Source organism: Pogoniulus pusillus, chromosome 29 (assembly GCF_015220805.1).
Source record: "Pogoniulus pusillus isolate bPogPus1 chromosome 29, bPogPus1.pri, whole genome shotgun sequence".
Lineage (NCBI taxonomy): Eukaryota > Metazoa > Chordata > Aves > Piciformes > Lybiidae > Pogoniulus > Pogoniulus pusillus.
Window position 1 is genome coordinate 13,941,871 of NC_087292.1, and position 17,693 is coordinate 13,959,563.

The following is a 17,693-nucleotide window of genomic DNA, read 5'->3' on the forward strand; positions in this document are numbered from 1 at the left end:
AGACTTCTCTGGGTTATCCACACATGTGTGAAACCTGGGTAGGGATTTAATCAGCTTGGTCACCCCCTCCAGCCAGCCGCTAGGAGCATCGAATGTGGGGAGAGGGTCTGGGTAGTCCATTCTCCTCGCATGAAATCCCAGGGAAGAACATGGTCCTGACCTAGGGTGAGTGCAATGAGGGTGTCTCCTCTTCCACCACCAGTCAGAGGGTCTGCAGAGGGTCTGCTCTGGTGCAGGGCTGGGGCCATTAAATGTGCTGCTCCACCAGCAGTGACCTGACTGCTCCAGGTATCACCTGCATGGATCTTCCTTGACCAGGCTCTCGTGGGGCACCAAGTGAGGATTGTCAGGTTGCTCTACTCATTAATGAGTCCTTAGGAATTGCCCTCTGTCTGGCCCAGCACAGCAGGAGTTGCTCTCCCATCGTGGGTGGGATATTGAGGTTTCAGAGCCCTCTCCTTTGGTCTGCAGATTTTGTGTCCCTTCTCACCCTGCCTTGCTGCTAGCTCTCCTCAGAGGTGGTGTTGTGAGAAGTGGAGAAGTTCTCCGGTTCCTTCATGATCTCTGCTGAGCACTGCTCCACTTTGACTTTCTTTCTTCCTCTCATGGACTTCCTAGCTCCTGTGAACAGCAAGGTGACCAGGGGAGTTAACCACAGAGCAATGGATTTACAGGTAATGAGGTCAGCATCACTTCATCCCAAAATAGGGATGGCACACAAGGAAGCAAAGCTCAGCAAAGGAAGGATGAAGAGAAGCCCCTCTCACGTGAGAGATGCATGGGTACCTGGAGGAGGCTTCTGTGACCCTGGAAACACACAAAGCAGACAGAAATGGGCAGAGAACTGGCCTGGTGTGGGAGCATTCCCAAGAGGGTCCCCCTTGCAGTGTGGTACCTGGCACACACCACATGCTGAGAGAGAGGTTTTGCCTCTCCGTTGCCCCACTCCTGCCACAACCACATCCAGCCCTCACTTGGGACATATCCATCTAGTTCTGGATGGCACCCGGAGAAGAGAAGGCTCTGGGGTGTCTTTTTTGTGGCCTTTCAGTGCTTGAAGGGGCCAATAAGAAAGATGGGGACATGCTTTCTAGCAGGGCTTGCTGTGACAGGACAAAGGATTGTGAGTTTAAACAAAAAGAGGGAGATTCAGACTAGAAAGAAGGAAGAAATTTTTCACACTGTGGGTGGTGAAATCCTGGCCCAGGTTGGTCAGAGAGGTGGGAGATGTACCATCTCTGGAACTATTCAGGGTCATGTTGTCTGGGGCTCTGAGTAACCTGATGTAGTTGCAGAGGCATTGGACTGGATGACCTTTAAAGATCTTTTCAGCCCAAACCATTCTATGATTCATGCTTAAACAACATCTCTCTCTAAATTTACAGTTGGCTCAACCCTTTCCTGCCTTTACAGGCATTACAAAGGGGTTCTTTTACAGCAGGGGTTTCTGACAGAACAATTTTAAAGGCCTGACAGACACACTGTCTTATCCTTGCTCTTATCAGGAACAGTTTTCTGCTTATTCACCTGTAGGATACATGGGTACAACACATTCCTGTGTCAGCAGGGAAACCTCTATGGCCGTGCTGGAAGATCAACAGAGTTGGCAGAAACCTTTCTCTGAACATCAATAACTCACCCCTGGGAATTTGGCCTTCTCCAGCCACCACCTCCCTGACCTGCTAAGCAAACACAAGGGTCGTAGCCCTGTTAGCTTAGGTGTGGGGAGTGCTCTTGTGGCCACCGTGCTCAGGCTCCTCTGGCTAACCATTAGCAGGGGCTGCTCTGGCTGAAGGTAGAACCCTTGCCAAAGCACAGTGCAGCATGTCTTATTGCAGGGAAACGAAAGACTGCACTCTGTCAGCCTGGGCAAACATCTCTTTGCAGCTTGGTGTGTGCTTGGTGGGCGAGCAGCCTCCTCTCTGCTGCTGGGAAAGCAGCTGCTGCCCTTGGGCATTTCTCACAGGAGCCTCTCAGGAAACAGCAGAAATTATAGCCCTGAGCTGATGCCCCAAGGAACTTCTCCTCCCTACCTTTTGTCCAGGGATCCTGTCCTCTTTTTCTCTTCTTCTGCAGCACCTGAGCTTTGTCCTTGGTGCAAAAATATTTCCCATCAGTCTGGGCTTCTTGTAGGATATCATCCTCATATGGGGCAGCCACCTACAGCAATGAGAAGAGAAGCCACTCTACAAACCGCCCTGACTTTCACAGGGAGCTGATGGTCCAGTAGCATCGCTGGGGACCTTTGTGCCCATTGGCTACAAAGCAGTGACAATGCTGTTATCCTGACTAGGTGGGAAGAAGGATATCTCTGTCCCTCAGCATCAAGTTGAGTAACTCTGGGAATGGAGTTTGTCAGCTTGTGAAGGAAGAGACATCACCTCCTGGAGTCAGCTCAGGCAGGTACAACCTGTCTTACACCTCTTGAACCCAACAGACCAAGATAATGGACCCAAGAGAGCAAACAAACCTCACTGTCTGTCGTGTCTGGCTCATCAGATTCCTGCTTCCCGGACTCAGTGTCCTCATCATCTAAGGAAACACAAAAGGAAGGGGTTTTGGATGGCAGGTAGCCCAACGAGCTCATGAGCAGATGCAGACCCTCTGGCCCAGGCTCTGAGAGCCATCAAGGCAGAAAACAGCTTCAGCAATAACCTGTGCTGCAGAGCAAAGGCACCGTGAGCTGTATGACTTGAAATGAATGTTTATGGGAGACCCAGCAGGACTTGTTGGGAACAGCTCCCAGTAAAGCTGTATCCATAGGAATCTGGCACCCTAAGGTCACAAGCACTGCTTCAAGTCCATGGTCAGGTGCAGGCTGGGAAGCTGAGTGGGATCTAAAAGCCCAGCCTGCAGCTTCGTGTTTGAGGCCCAGATGAGAAGGTTGTCTGGGTCAAGGGCCATAATGGGCCACCCTGAAGTTTGCTGCTGGTGCTGCTCTGTGGCTGTTGGCGGAGAATATGTGCTGAGGCACAGAGGAAGGAAGGGCTGAGGAGCTGCTTCTCTGCCCAGCAGAAGGGTTTTGCTGTACACAGGTCCCACGGCTATACAGCCACAGGCACATTACCTGGACACACCAGACCTTTGCACAGAGCTGCCCAACCAGGGGCTGAGCCTTGCTGGTGGTGGCATCACCCTGTCTGCACCCACAGCGGCACACCCGTGCTGGCTGCCAGAAGGGCTGGGGACGGAGCTGTGCCCTTTTCCGAGGGCATTCCAGGACATCAGCTCTTCTTGCTCCTGACACCCAAGTCTAGCCAGGGGAGGACTGTGGACAGGGCAGCATCCCTTATTGCCCTTACCTGGGTGGGAGAGCAGGTGCTGCTGCTTTTGGGCAGGGCCCCTCTGTCCCTACCCTGTCCTCACGTTATCTACCCATGGGTTAAAGTTCACTAGGAAGTGCAGGAGAGTTTGTGCATTGTTTCCTGGGCTTTGTGTCAACCTGAAGGTGAGAACTGAAGAAAGTCCTGCATTCCCACACCCAGAAAGTAATCAGCTGAAATTCCTCTGCTATGATGCTATCTCCTTCGCATGTAAATCACAGAGGACTAAACCCCAACCCCCCACCCCCATTTCTTTTCTTTCTTTCTTTTTTTTTTTTTTTTTTCCACAGCGCACAATCCTGCTCTGGAGAGTGTTCCCAAACCGCTCTGACACGCCCAGACCGACTAATCCAGGAGAGCTCAACTTTCTGGCCGAGCCGGTAAGGCTGGTACGGAGCAGCTCCCAGCAGACGTGCTTCCTGCTCTGCTGCCCATGGCAGCTGCCTCCCACCCACCCAGCAAGCCTGGCACCCACATCCTGTGGTATTTGGGCAGGGAGAAAGCACCATGTGTCCTCAGACTAAGGGCACTGCTAGCTTTGGGAGTGGAAAGAGCTTTCATGGGGAGTGGGGCAGGGAAAGAGAGGAGAGCATCCTGCCCTACTTGCTGCAGGTACCAGCATCCCTCCGTTGTCAGCCCTACAAGCTGTGCTGGCACAGGGCATTGGAGAAAGGGAGCACAGGCAAGGATGACTTTTCCAGTGATATTCCTGGAAAACTCCTGTATTTTTCCCATTTATGCTTCTGCTTCCCTGAGAGGGGTGGGTAATGCAGGAGCAGCAAGGTTGCTCTGTCATGCCTCACCATAGAGTGGGTTTTGCCAGTGGATTGGTCCTAAACCAACCTCTTTAGCTCCTGGAGAACATTGTTCCACCCAGAACAGTACAGAATACTCTGCAGGATGTGTAAGGGCACCCCATGAGTGGCTGGCTCCTGGTCTGTGCTAGGCAGAGATACTGAGGTCTTCTCCAAAACAGCTGAGGTTATTTTCTCCCTATAGATACTGAGTCTGAAGTTTGGGCTTCTCTAGGGATGAAAATTGAGCCCTTAAGGACAGAAATGTGAAACTCAAAGTTCCTTCAGTGGTCTAGAAGAATTGGGATCCAGGAGCACCTTGGGTCCATGGAAGGATGTCCTGATTCACTATTTGTTTGGTCGAAGTGCACTGCAGGTGCTGCAGAACCCATCACAGAGAGCTCCTGGCTTAAGGTACCTTCAGCAGAACACACCTTTTGCCTTCTCAAACATCACATTTGCCTGAGGCTTTTTACCTGCTTCTCCCTTCTGTACAGTGACAGCAGACCTCAGCCCGGCCTCTGGAGGAGCCTCAGGGTCACTCAGCGTGGAGCTGTTTGTTGGATGTGGCCGTGAGAGCCTCAGCTGCAGGATACAAGGAACACAAATGCTGCCTTCACCAGACGGGAGGGAAGAACCAGCCCAGCCCCTGCACGATGACTCTGAGCCCCGTGGGAACAAGTGTCACAGAGGTGTTTCAAAGTGTTCATGGCATGTTTTAGGGCAGCCCAGCACCTCTTCTGTACCAGGCTGTGAGACGGGGCACAGGTGCTGCCTGGCTTTGAACCCAGCTGGAAACCTGAGCTGGGCACTGGAGGAGGGAGGTGAGAAGTGAGGGCCAGGGATGAACGGCTGTGGCTTTGCTGTGTGCAAATATGTCCTTGTTCCCTTCCCATGCAGCAAAGCCATCCCCCCTGGGACATTAATATTGCCCATAATGGTGCCAGCACCGGTGCCAGACACCCCGGGGAGAAAGGGCCATGGTAGTTGCCAACATGTACTCACCACAGTCCCATTCTCCTCCTCCTGCTCGTCTTTGTCAGCAGTAGCAGGCAGTGCCCGGGTGGCTTTGGACAAGCAGTGGCGGTAGCCGAAGTCATCCTGCTCTGCCCCATGTCTCCTGCGGGGGCCGCGGGCTGCTGGCGCAGCAGGGCTCTGCCGTGGGCTGCCAGCTCCCTGCAGGTCCCGCCGGGTGTGCCAGCCTGACTCCCTGCCGCGGCTGGAGTCGGACAGATCCAGCGGTGTGTCTGCACCATCATCCCTTGCCACCTTCACCTTTTCTCGGAGCTCAGAGCTGTTCCGGCTCAGCCAAAGCTCCTTCTCTTCCTTCCCTTCTGCGGCATCCTCCAGGAAGGACTTTTCCTCCTTGCATCTCAGCACGATGCTTGGCCATGGGGAGAGTGGCCTCTCCTCAGACGTGGGCTTGGGGTCTCCACCCGCCCTCTGCCTTGCCTGGCACTGCTGCATGAGAAACTGCTGCAGTCTCTCCCTCTGCTTGAGGAGGTGCAGCTTCTCCTCCAGGTGCTGGTCCCTCACGTACACCATGGCGGCAGGGAGCTTCAGCAGGGCCGCACGATCTTCCCAGCCATCGTGCGCCGGCCCCCGGCCGTCGGCGTCCCTGGCCCTGAGCAAGTGGCTGGAGAAGCTGCTGCCATCCCTGTCGGCTGAGGCACGGCTGCTTGCCAGCCCCAGCTGGTGCAGGGAAAGGTGCTTGTGGAGGAGGCAGAGCTGTTCCCTCCGTGTGCTCAGCTTCAGGTGTTCGTAGGATGGAGCAGCCTTGGGTGAGTCTGGCTTGCTTGCTGCTAGATAACTGAAAGAAGCACAGAACAAAATAATCAGAGGGTGGCTTGGGCTGGAAATGACCTTTAGAGGTCATCTAGTCCAACCCCTCTGCAGTCAGCAGGGACATCTGCAACTAGAGCAGGTTGCTCAGAGCCCTAAACAACCCGACCTGGAATGGTTGCAGGGATGTGGCATCTCCCACCTCTCTGGGCAGCCTGGGCCAGGGTCTCATCACCCTCACTGTAAAAAATGTCTTCCTTCTCTGCACTCTGAATCTCCCTTTTAAAGCATAAACTCATCAGCCCTTGTTCTGTCCCAACAGGGCTTGCTAAAAAGGCTGTCCTCATCTTTCTTGTAGGTCCCCTTTAAGTACTGAAAGGCCACAAGAAGGTCTTCCCAGTCATATTAATTAGTTATTTTTCCTGTTATTTCCCAGCTCCTGCAGGTGATGTCTGTAGACTCTCCTGCTCTCCTGCCTGTTGCTCTAGGCGTCACATTTGCCCTTGGGTTGTGTGCTGGGGAGGAGTATCCTGGTGGCTGTGGCAGTTGGGCAGCCAGCAGCAGGTCTCCAGGACCACGCACAGTGCAGGAAGCCATCACTACTTCACCACCCAACAGGGCTTTCCTGTCCCTGGGCCAAGCAGGGGGTCGAGGAAGAGGGATGCAGGAACTGCTCATGTCAGCACTGCTGCCAAGAAGTCACTTGTCAAACCCTGCTTGACAAGTCAGAGGCATCCTAACTACCCCTCACTGGGCTTTCTTAGTGCCTTGATGGGCCTGGAGACCTCCAGGACAGTGGAGCAGCCCAGTTTGTCCTACTCTTACTCCGTTGGAGATTTTGACAGCCATACTAAGGTCCATGTGGTGCATGAACCTGTCCTGCAAACAGCTTCCATGTGTCCAAGCTATTCCCAGGAATGCTCAGCAGATCTACTCCCACTCTGGGCTACTCGCTGTCTCTGCAGGTGAACTCACTGCCTTTGCTCAGCCCTTTGAGCTTCTGGAAGCAGTGGGGAGGATAAGCTGGGGAAGTGCTGAGCCCTGCAGAAAAGCGCATGAGAAGAGATAAGGAGGATCTGGGATCGTTGCCTCCTGTGAGACAAGTCCTTCTCCTCCAGGCTGGGGCTGAGGGCACCCAGTTCACTTTGTGGGTCTGTCTGATGAAGCTGGAGTAAGGAGAAGCTGATCTTGTTGGGTTGGATTCCAGCCATTTTTTGCTGGTGCGAACTGGGAAAATCTGCTGCCAGTTCTCAAGGCTGTGGGAGAAGTCTGGAGCCAAAAGTGGGCAGGCACAGTGAATACTGCCCACCTCACTGCAGTCTGCAATGGGCCATGGGTCAGGCCCACACCATGACCCGTGAGCAGGTTACTCACGCCTCGAGGCTGGGGCTGTGCTCCCGCTCTGGAGGAAGAGGAGTCTTCCTTGCTGGTGGGGACACTGCTGGCCCTGAAGGACTTTTTTCCAGGAGGCAAGGTTTGGAACCTGGTCTCACCAGGGCAATGGTTCCATGCAGCTGGTTGGAGATCCTCTGGGATGCCTGCAAGAGAAAGCCCAGGTGAGTTGTGTTGTGCACCCCAGGCTAATGGGAGTCTCACCGAGCGCAGGTGCAGCTCTTCATCAGCGTGAACAAGACAGCTCCTCTGTGCTCTGTTTCACACAATTGTGGTCCATGCTTCAGCCACATTTTTATTGCCTTTCCCAGGAAATTTCCCCTTCACATTTTCAAGTGGGATCAACAGCACTCTTTACAAGCTAGCTGCAGTGATTTGTAGCCCAGGAGGACTTGTACCTGCTCTCGAGCCAAGCCGTGATTCAGTGGCTTAACCAAGATAAGATCCTGCGAATTCTCTGACCCTTAGTCAGGCCACTAGACTTCATTCATGCAAGCTGCTGGCATGCACTGATTTGGTGGGTGTATTTCCAGTGGAGTACCTGGTTGTGAGGCCAGGACATCAGCATCTCCATCACGAAAGACTCACCACATGTTCCGACTTGATTTTCCCCTGCCCACCTGGGGATGTCACCAACCCTTCCTGCCATCCCTATTAATTATCCTCAGAGCTGCCTGCAGCCTTACCAAAACCTCTTTTCACCTGCTCTTTCAAGTTTTCCTGTGGAGTCCAGGTAAGCAAAGTCTGTGCCAAAACAGAAGCACCTATGTGGGTGTGGACATGAGCTTGAGTTCCCACGACCAGGAACAGGGCTCCAAGTCCTGCAGCCTCATCTCCCAGTGCCCAGTGTCACCCTATCATTCAGCATCCCTCAGCTGACACCATACTGTCTGTGTTTTAAAGGCATGACAGGCTTGCATCAACACACAAAGTGGCAACCACCAAATGCCAGGCCCTCAGAAGAGACCAATATTCATCATGCTGCAGATGGAGAGACATCTGTGATGCTCTTGGGCAGGGCTGCCGTGGTGTATTTGTTCTCAGTACCCACAACTCCCACAGTTTACATGCTCTCCAGGCTTTTCCAACACACACAATGCTCCAGCTTCTTGCTTGCTCAGATAATGGAGAGCTGACTCTGTAGCTTGGGACAAGCTCCACTGAAATGTGTCTCAGTGTCATCTCTCCCCAGGTCCTTTGCTCCTCAGAGCTTTTCTCAGCAAGATATCTGAGAGAGGAACCAGAGTTATAGGCAGAGGACTCAAGGATGCTATAAGTGTTGTCATGAAGGATAAACACAGGAGCAAACAAAGATGTGCACACTCACAACAGGACCAAACTCTAAATGCTTCACTTGCAGTGAGTGGCAGTTTCTGCAGAGAGGATGCCTCTGGCCTGTGGTAGGTGTCCTCCTTGGCTCTGGCAATAGCAGACTGCTCAGGACTGGCTACTTTTCATCCTCATAAGTGTCTTCTGTTCTTCCTCTACCCCTGTTTACCTCTCTTTATCCAATTCAGATGACCACAGTGGTGGGGAGAAGACCTGAGGACATCAGACTACCTCCACCAAACTCACCATTTCTGCAAGGCTGACTTCTTGGAAGACAGTGCCTGGAGAAGTTCTACTGCCTGGAGAACTTCTCTGTCCTGCTGGCTTGTCTGCAAAAAAAAACACAACCAGCCACCATGATGGTCCCACAGAGCTGCTACAGGCTGCCCTGCAACATGCTGGATTCTCACAGCCTTTAAAGGATGCCATTGGCTGACACCAACCACCTCTGACTGAAGGTTTTGAGCCCAAATTTCCATCTTGTTTGAACCAGCAGCTGCCTGAATGTCCCCTCTACTGCCTGTGTGGGTGGCAGCAAGGTGATGACATGGTCTCTGCATGACATGGCTGGTGGCTCCACAGCACTTTTCTTACAGTGAAGGCACCTAACACAGAGCAGAGTGTTTTTCCCCTGGAATTAATTTTCACCTGCAGCAGCTGTTCTGCTCATGGCAATATTGGCCCATCTGAGCTGCCAAGAGCTTGGTCTTTGCTTTCCAGACTCTTTCCCAAAGCAGCTGAGTCACTTCCCATTCCCAGGTCCCTCATGGATGGCAGGATCCATCAGCCCTCACCTTCTTCCATCTCAAGACCTGGCACATCCTGGTGGGCTTCATCTGCCCCTCGGTGAACCACTTTCTCAGTGCTGGAATTCCTGCTTGATGGGGACAGTAAAGCCAAGGGAGAGGTGGGAGCAGAGCTGCTTTCTTTGGAGATGACTCCCGAGTGCTTTGTTGTATCCCTGTTGAAAGAAGGACCCAAATAAATAAGAGGGGCAGGAGAAAGGTTTGAGAGCTGCTGTATGAGAAGCTCTGAGCTGTGGAGCCTGGTGTATAAATATCCATGTTTATATCTATCTGTATGTGGATATACTGGATCCTCAGAGTCACCTCCTTCCACTGCCACTATCACTAGCTCAGCTGCGGTCTGAGGCATGGGACACAGCCAGCAGGACAGCTCCAGGTCTGATTTCTCCACTTGGCTGTGGGTAATGTTGCAGGAAGCCATGATGTTGGGTAAGCCAAAACCCAGCTGTGGCTATTGCAAAAGCTCTGTGAGAACCTGTACATCCCTGGCTGGGCTTTCAGCCTGATGTAGGGCTGGATTCAGCACAGGGATGTGGTGACTGCAGCCCTTTACCGTGTTGACTTGTTGGGGCCATTGCTCTTGGTCACTGTGAGTGAGCCACCAAGTTTTGGACATCCACACTCATGACATGGACAAAGTTCTGGCTGGACCCTGGTTCCCAGATGGATGTTTGGCTGGAAATCCTCATATCCAACAGCTCAGGGAAGAGCAGAGCAAAGCAGGAGCAATTGATGCTCAGCAAACCCAGCCTGATCTACAGCTCTGAAACTCCTCAGGCCTTGGGAAGCACCAAGGAGTATATGCAGAAGTTTCTCTTTAAGCAGATGGTGCTTTTGTGCTCCAAAGAAAACACATTTCTGAACTAATCCCTCCGTGCTAATTCCCCTGAACTTTAAACCCTTGAGGAATGAGCTGATTTGTATGTATTGGCCAGCCTGGCAGGTTACTTGGCTTTCAGCACAGTGCTCTGCTGGGGTATGAACCTGTTGGTTCAGATTGCTTCTCCCTCTTAACCCTGTCTCAGTCCCTTTTGTGTCACTCTCCTTCCTCCCAAACACAACCTTCTTCCTGCAGAACCTCTCTGGCCACTGAAGGAGGGGAACTGGTACCATGGCAAAGACATGGAAGCCCAGGATGAAGTCCATGGCTAAGGTGAGCAGCTCAGGGCTTTGCTTCTCCCGTGCAATCCTTCCCTGAGGAGTGTTGAATACCCTTGTTCCCCCCAAAAGGAATCCTTGGATGCAGATGAAGAGGGGTATGAGAAAAGATCAGCAAGGACTTGGAGATCATTATGGGTGTTTTGCTGCCTAACATCTACAGGAATTATAGAATGGTTTGAATTGGAGGGGATATTAAAAGGTCATCAAACACAACCCCCAGGCAGTCAGCAGGGATATCTTCAGCTAGAGTAGGTGGCTCAGAGCTCCAAACAACCTGACCTGAAATGTGTCCAGGGATAGGGCATCTGTCACCTCCCTGCCCAACCTGGGCCAGGGTCTCACCATTCTCAGAGTAAGAAATTTCTTCCTTCTCTCTGGTCTGAATCTCCCTCTTTTAGGGTAAAACCACTACCCCTTGTCCTGTCCCAATAGTCCCTGCTAAAAAATATCTGTCCTCAACTTTCTTATAGGATTCCTTTAAGTACTGAAAGGCCACAAGAAGGTCTTCCTGGAGCCTTCTCTGTAGATTTCTGTAGGAACTAGGTACTGAAATTCCCAGTTTGGACACAGCCCAGTGGGGATCATAGAATTGCCAGGTTGGAAAAGACCTTAAGGTCACTGAGCCTAATGGTAACCTAACATCTCCCTGCCTCCCTTACCCAACACCCTCATGATGAATGAAACCCAGGAGAAGACTTACTCTGGGCTCTGGAGCCTCTTCAGTTCTTCCTTGAGGGTCTTGTTCTCTTCCCTCAGACGATTTGTCTCGTTAGCTGTGGGGACACAAGTTGTGCTGAGGATGCAGCCCTGCAAGGAGAAGGCTGCTGCTCCTCACAGTCTGCTGGGAAGCAGTGGGGAGGAAGGTAAAGAACTTCCTTTCTCCTCTGAGAACACACTGGGTCTAAGGGATTACAAAGAGGTAACTTTCCATCTTGGATTGGGTCAGGACTGAGGGCTGCTTGCAGCCTGTCTGGTTTGGGCACAGAGAACAATGGGGTGGACATAGCTAGCATCCTGCCCATGAGCACCAGGCCCACCTCTCATGAGCAGGTCTTGTGTTAGGGGCAGGGCTTGAGGCTTTAGGGGGTTGGATGAAGGTGAGAGGGGCTGCAAGCAGCCAGGCACTGGAGCAAGTGAGAGCAGGCAGGCTCCTGGGCAGGGTGGGCTGCTGCCTCAGCTTGCTCCTGCTCAAAAGCAACACTCAGCAGGCTATGGCATAATAGGAGAGATAAATCAAGGGCCACTGGCACCTCTGTGTCCCTTCTTAGGCCTTATCTCCTTTGCTCCCATGACCCTTCCTGGGCCAGATGCATCCCCAGGGAATAACACCCAGAGCCTGAGTGGTGTTGGGAGCTCTGCCAAGGCTGGGGAGAAGATCCATCGGACGTGTTGCTTGATTTTCATTCACTCGTGCTGAGCTGCTGCTGTGACTTCCCTGTCTTTGCCAGAGTGTTGCTCCTGCCCTGCCAAATGAATCTTTTTTCCTGGCAGCTCTCACGGCCTGGCCAGCTCCAGGCTGCTCTCAGTGTGAGTATCTCACATTTTTGTGGAGATACAGAGAGCTGCAAGCCCCTAGCTCTGCTGCTTCATGTGAGCAGTTACCTCTGCCTGGAGGGGACATGGGCTGCCATCCAGTCTTGGTTAGGTCTAATTTTTCCAGCCCCCTACACTCACACTGGCTCCATCCCTTCTCTGGGTCCCCAGACCCTTCTGAGTACACAGTCACTGGGCTGGCTCACACACAAACATCTGGGAGAAGCATTAACTGAGTAAAGAGACAGCCAGCAAAGCTGAGCTTAGTGAGTGGTGGTACCTACTGAGGATGAAGATGTGCTGCAGGCTCTGGAAATGGGAGCTCTCATACTCGTTCTGCTTCTTCTTTGCCAGCTCCTGAGTGACCATGCATCTGTCGCAGAGACCTGCTCGCAGCCTAGGGGAACACCCATGGCCAGCAGCTTGTTACCACACAGTTCCCATGGGGGAAATCAGCTCCTGCCTTCCCCACAGAGAAATGGGAACACCCAGAATTGGTGAAAGAGACTATCACCCATGAAACCAAATAGTTCCACCCCTTTAGATCCAATCCCACCACCATCAGCTCAGGAGAGCTCCTCTGCACATTCCCAAGCTCCCCCAGCTCTCTTAGTATCCTAGTATGAACACAAAAGAGATTCTTGTGCTACATCTCTATTTTGGAAAGGAATCAAACCCCAAACTTTCTCCTTGTTAGGATGAACTCTCTGCCACCAAATGGCACCCTGCTGAGAAATCAGTCTTACCTGTTTTCTAACACCTTTATATTCTCTTTAAGGACCTTCTGTTGTTCCCTTAATTGGTGATTTTTAGCAAACATCTCTTCAATTCTCTGGGCATCACTAAAATCGAAGAAACAGGACAAAGACAAGAGGGTTATTAGATTTCTGCTCCACATTTGTGCCTTTCTCCACAGTGCCCTGTCAAGGGGAAGGATTTCTACCCTGAGCTTGCCATGCTGTGCACACCAGGGTGGCTGAATTGCTTTTTCTTGTGTGGCAGGAGGAGAAACAAATGTGCTAGAGCCCAGAATTTGCTGTTCAACACCCACCCTTGGAGTCAGCAGCTTGCTTTGTCCCAGTTTATTGTTTCCCAAGGCAGTAAGTATCTACTGGCATAAGCATCACTCACTGGTGGGAAGGCAAGCTGGAGATGGGCTGGGATCATAGCCTCATGAAACCGTTTTGGGTTGGAAGGGACCTTTAAAGGTCATTTAGTCCAACCCCCTGCAGTCAGCAGGGACATCTGCAAGTAGAGCAGGTTGCTCAGAGCCCCAGACAACCTCACCTGAAATGTTTCCAGGAATGGGGAATCTATCACTTCTCTGGGCAACCTGGGCCAGTGATTCACCACCTTTGGCATAAAACCCCCTCTTTATTCATATCTAAGTCTCCTTCTTTTTAGTTTAAATCCATCACCTCCTGTCCTGTCCCAACAGGTTCTACCAGAAAATCTGCCCCCACCTTTCTTATCAGCACTTTTAAGTACTGAAAGGACACAGTAAGGTCTCCCTGGAGCCTCCTGTTCTCCAGGATGAACAGCCCCAACTCTCTCAGCCTTTCTTCATCCCCCCAAGCCTTGCCTGTTCTGGGGACTTTAACGACTAACATCATGAGAAGGTTTGAATTTAGCCAAGCCATAAAGAGAAATGGTGATCTTGAAATCAGGCAGCCTCAGAGGGGTACCCAAGAGGTGTGAAATGAGCAGGTGTGACCTCCCCTCCAGCTCACATGCCACCATGGTGTGGGCAGAGCAGACGTGGCATTGCTCACCGGCACTTCTCTGTCGTCAGCTCTGTCAGCTTGCTCTGCAGACCTGGAATAATTAACAGAGAAGGAGAAGTAGGTATTTATTGCCAGATCCCTGGCACTTTGGAGACCAAATGTAATGATGGGACTTCAGAAGGATGCCTGGCTGTGCAGAAACCCCATCAATTTACAAACCTTATTTCTGGGGAGGAATAAGCAGGGAGCAGCATCACAGCTTAATAGAGCTGGAGAAGTTGTGTAAAATGTGAGCACATTTTGTATTGCCACTACTTAATGAAGCTGCATTTCCCTGCCACCCCCAAAAAGTCTGTTTCAGTTTTATTTCTACTTATTTCTCATTTCAATATGCATTTCCCAGGTGGGCCATATTTTATACCTCTCAGTGCTGCAGAGCATCTTGGAGGGTATTTACAGCTTGAAGGAGAACAGCTTTCCTTGATGGATCTGCAGACATTTCATCTTGTCAAATCCATTTTATGCAAAGTAGATGTAAACATGTGGTTTAAATTGCTCAACAGTTTCCTCTAAGTCTCACATGGCTTGAAATTACTCAAGAGAAGAATGAATTCATAAGCCAGAATCCTCCAAAAACGCTGTTGTTTTGTTCATAATATCGATACTGGGAATTATTCTAATAGGAAAACAATTGGATCTGGCATTCAGTTGCTTAACCTAATGGTTCTTATTTAAATAATGCATGACCTGAGGAATAATTTATTCCCTGTAGGAATAAACTATCCAGCCTGACTCTAAGGTTTGCTTTAACAGAGCTTCATACTCTGCTGCTTCTGTCTTATAGATTATTGCATCTGTTTCGCTTTCCCTTTGATCCCTCAGCATTCAAATATAATCCAGTCCATGCTGCTTGGAGAAGATGCCCAGCAGTGTGTACAACCTGCAAGCCTCACAGTTCACCTGAGTCACCAACCATGGCAGTGAGAGCAGGAAGGGAGTCAAATCCCTCGTGATTAGTGTTTGGAGGAAATGGGAGTGAGCATCTCTATGCTATCCAGGAAGATCAGATGCAGGAATGCCCTCTCTCCTCTCACTCCTCATCATCCAAAAAGTTAATGATTTTCTCAGTAAACCTCATTCTCCACTCAGGTGGAGATAGAAAGGTGCCATCGGAGGGTGTACTCCCCTGAGGGCCAGGATTGGACCCTGCACCTCCATCCATCCCTGTGAGTGATGCTTGTGGAGCCCTAATTCCCAAAGCTTCCTAATCTGCACCCACTCCTGCAGGCTATTGGAAACCAAACAGATCAAGAAGACATTGCAAAGACATGGAGCTTGGCCAGTTTTTCATCAAACTTCTCATGGATCCTTACCTTGGACTTCTTTCTCATGGATTTCCTTGAGCTTATTCAGGAATTCTGCAAAGCTCTCTGTGGTCATGTTCAGGGCTGTGCCACACACCGGGTTGCTTCTAGCACAAAGATGTCTTTTCTGTTCAGATTGTTCAGGTTTCTGTCTAAAAGAGAAACCAGAAATCTAATAAAAGGGAAGAATCTTGTTTTTGTGATGTTCTGCAGAGTCATGGAAACAGAAGAAAGCCCTCATCTAGAAAGTGAAATAATTTGCTAAGCCACATAGGTGCATATAGCAGCAGGCTCACCCAAGGGGAAACATTGCCAGACCTGCCCATCCTGCTTCAGCCCCAGGCTGGTGACAGAAGCAGTGGAAGAGCATTGAAAGCCCAGCTGAAACCCCAAGTGTTTGCTCTACTTTTTGAGCTGTTTAAATCACATTTCTCTGGGATGAGGCAAGGCAGGGCATTGTCTTGGGTTCAAATGCAAGTTCCCAGAGACTCTTATAAATTTAATAGACCCAATGACAATTTATAGAATTTATAGAGTGCCCTCCCCTCTTTTCCCCCTCCCTTCCCAGAGATAGGGAATTAGATGTAGAGAGGGAGAGGTGAGCACACCCAAATAAATCAATCTCACTCGATTTGGAAGTTAAAAAGGAAAAGTTTAACAATAACTTAGAAAAGGTATTGGAGGTAGGGGAGTTTACAAAGGATAAGGAAGGGAAAACAGCAAAATACAAAACAGGGATGGATACAACCCTAGTAGTGTGATGGTGTCTCTGCCTCGTGGCTGCCACGTGGTGTGCTGGTATGCAGCATCAGTGTGGGTGTGAAGAGTGAAAGCAGGAAAAAGAGAAAGAGACAGGAAACTCCTCTGTCTTTTATACCACAGGAAGTGGGGGGAGTGGGCTAACCATCACCTGGAGTGTGGGCTAACCATCACCTGGAGTGTGGGCTAACCATCACCTGGAGTGTGGGCTAACCATCACCTGGAGTGTGGGCTAACCATCACCTGGAGTGTGGCCCACCCCTGGGGAGGGGCCAAGACCCCTAGGGTCAGGTTCAGGGTTACTCCCCCAGGAGTGTTAACCCTATACAGGCATCTTCTTGCGGAAGGGGCTACCACAGTTCTAGGGGCTGATGGTGAGAAAACTCAGGGTGGTTTTGGTGCTTGAACCTGATGGACCCATCTCCCACCAGGTTCTGAGGTGCTCTCGTGCATCCCTCCTCCCTTTGGCAGCACAAACACTTCTACAGAGGCAACACATTCCTCTTGGCCATCCTGCTGTTGTCACCTAGACTTCTTGTGAGGCTGAAGCCACTTTGAGCCCTTGGGTGACACCAAACTGAGTGGTACTGTCTTGGGTTCTAATTCAAATTCCCAGAGACTCTAATAAATTTGATAGACCCAATAACAATTTGTAGAGTGTCCTCCCCTCTTCCCCTTCTTTCCCAAAGGAAGAGGATTAGATATAGGGAGAGAGAGAGGTAAACACACCCGAATAAATCAATCTCACTCGATTTGGAAGTTAAAAGGAAGAGTTCAACAATAACTTAGAAAGGCATTGGAGGTAGGGAAGTTTACAAAGGATAGGGAAGGGAAAATAGCAAAATACAAAAGGTGTAAATACAACCTGAGTGGTGTGATGGTGGCTTTGCCTCGTCTGCCACGTGGTGTGCTGGTATGCAGGCAGAGGTGTGTAGAGTGAGGTGTGTGGAGAGAGGAACAGGGAGCCCCCCCTCCTTTATAGGACAGGAAGTGGGGGGAGTGGGCTAACCATCACCTGGAGTGTGACCCACCCCTGGGGAGGGGCCAAGGCCCCTAGGGTCAGGTTCAGGGTTACTCCCCCTGGAGCGTTAACCCTATACAGCAGGGCATCTTCTTGAGGAAGGGGCTACCACAGTTCTAGGGGCTGATGGTGGGAAAACTCAGGGTGGTTTTGGTGCTTGAATCTAATGGATCCACCTCCCACCAGGTTCTGAGGTGCTCTCGTGCATCCCTCCTCCCTCTGGCAGCACAAACACTTCTACAGAGGCAACACATTCCTCTTGGCCATCCTGCTGTTGTCACCTAGACTTCCTGTGAGGCTGAAGTCACTTTGAGCCCTTGGGTGACACCAAACTGAGTGGTACTCACTCCATTCTACAGAGAAACCTGGAGAAAAGCTCCACAGGAAGACTCATGGGTGCAGAGATGGCATGGGCACAGCACACGTGGGTCTAGATGTAAACTGGGTGACCCTGGGGTCTCTGCTCTTCCTTCACCTGCCTCAGTTTCCCCATTGAGATTGTGGGGTTTTAATGCTCTGTCAATCTGCTTGCCATCATGTAGAGTATCAAAAACAGTGCTCTGCTTTCTACAAACACCTCATTTTCTCCTTTTTTCTTGGTTGAAATTGCCCCCATACAACAGGAGAGGTGAATCATAGAATCAGTCAGGGTTGGAATGGACCACAAGGATCATCTAGTTCCACCCCCACCCCCTGCCATAGGCA

The 17,693-nt window shown here is 51.0% G+C and overlaps 1 protein-coding gene across 1 annotated transcript; it reads right to left on the reverse strand.

The window, feature by feature from the left end:
• Positions 1–220: 220 nt before the first annotated feature.
• Positions 221–16,904, reverse strand: RBBP8NL (RBBP8 N-terminal like). Its single transcript, XM_064167458.1, has 14 exons — positions 16,833–16,904; positions 15,218–15,360; positions 13,893–13,935; positions 12,867–12,962; positions 12,405–12,517; positions 11,288–11,360; positions 9,415–9,581; positions 8,867–8,949; positions 7,274–7,437; positions 5,123–5,927; positions 4,594–4,702; positions 2,471–2,532; positions 2,034–2,160; positions 221–621 (listed from the first exon to the last, which is right to left on the reverse strand). The coding sequence occupies exons 2-14, from the start codon at positions 15,282–15,284 to the stop codon at positions 503–505; spliced, it is 2,028 nt and encodes a 675-aa protein (XP_064023528.1). The 5' UTR covers positions 15,285–15,360; positions 16,833–16,904; the 3' UTR covers positions 221–502.
• Between the last annotated feature and the right edge of the window lie 789 nt (positions 16,905–17,693).

Bases quoted from the DNA above. Each gene is read 5' to 3' on its own strand.
- RBBP8NL (XM_064167458.1), bottom strand. From the start codon at position 15,284: ATGACCACAGAGAGCTTTGCAGAATTCCTGAATAAGCTCAAGGAAATC. The intron at 4,703-5,122 runs GTGAGTACATGT...TGTATCCTGCAG, and splicing joins AGGAGGAGAATGGGACTGTG to CTGAGGCTCTCACGGCCACA. The intron at 622-2,033 runs GTAGGGAGGAGA...TGCTGTTCACAG, and splicing joins ACAGGATCCCTGGACAAAAG to GAGCTAGGAAGTCCATGAGA.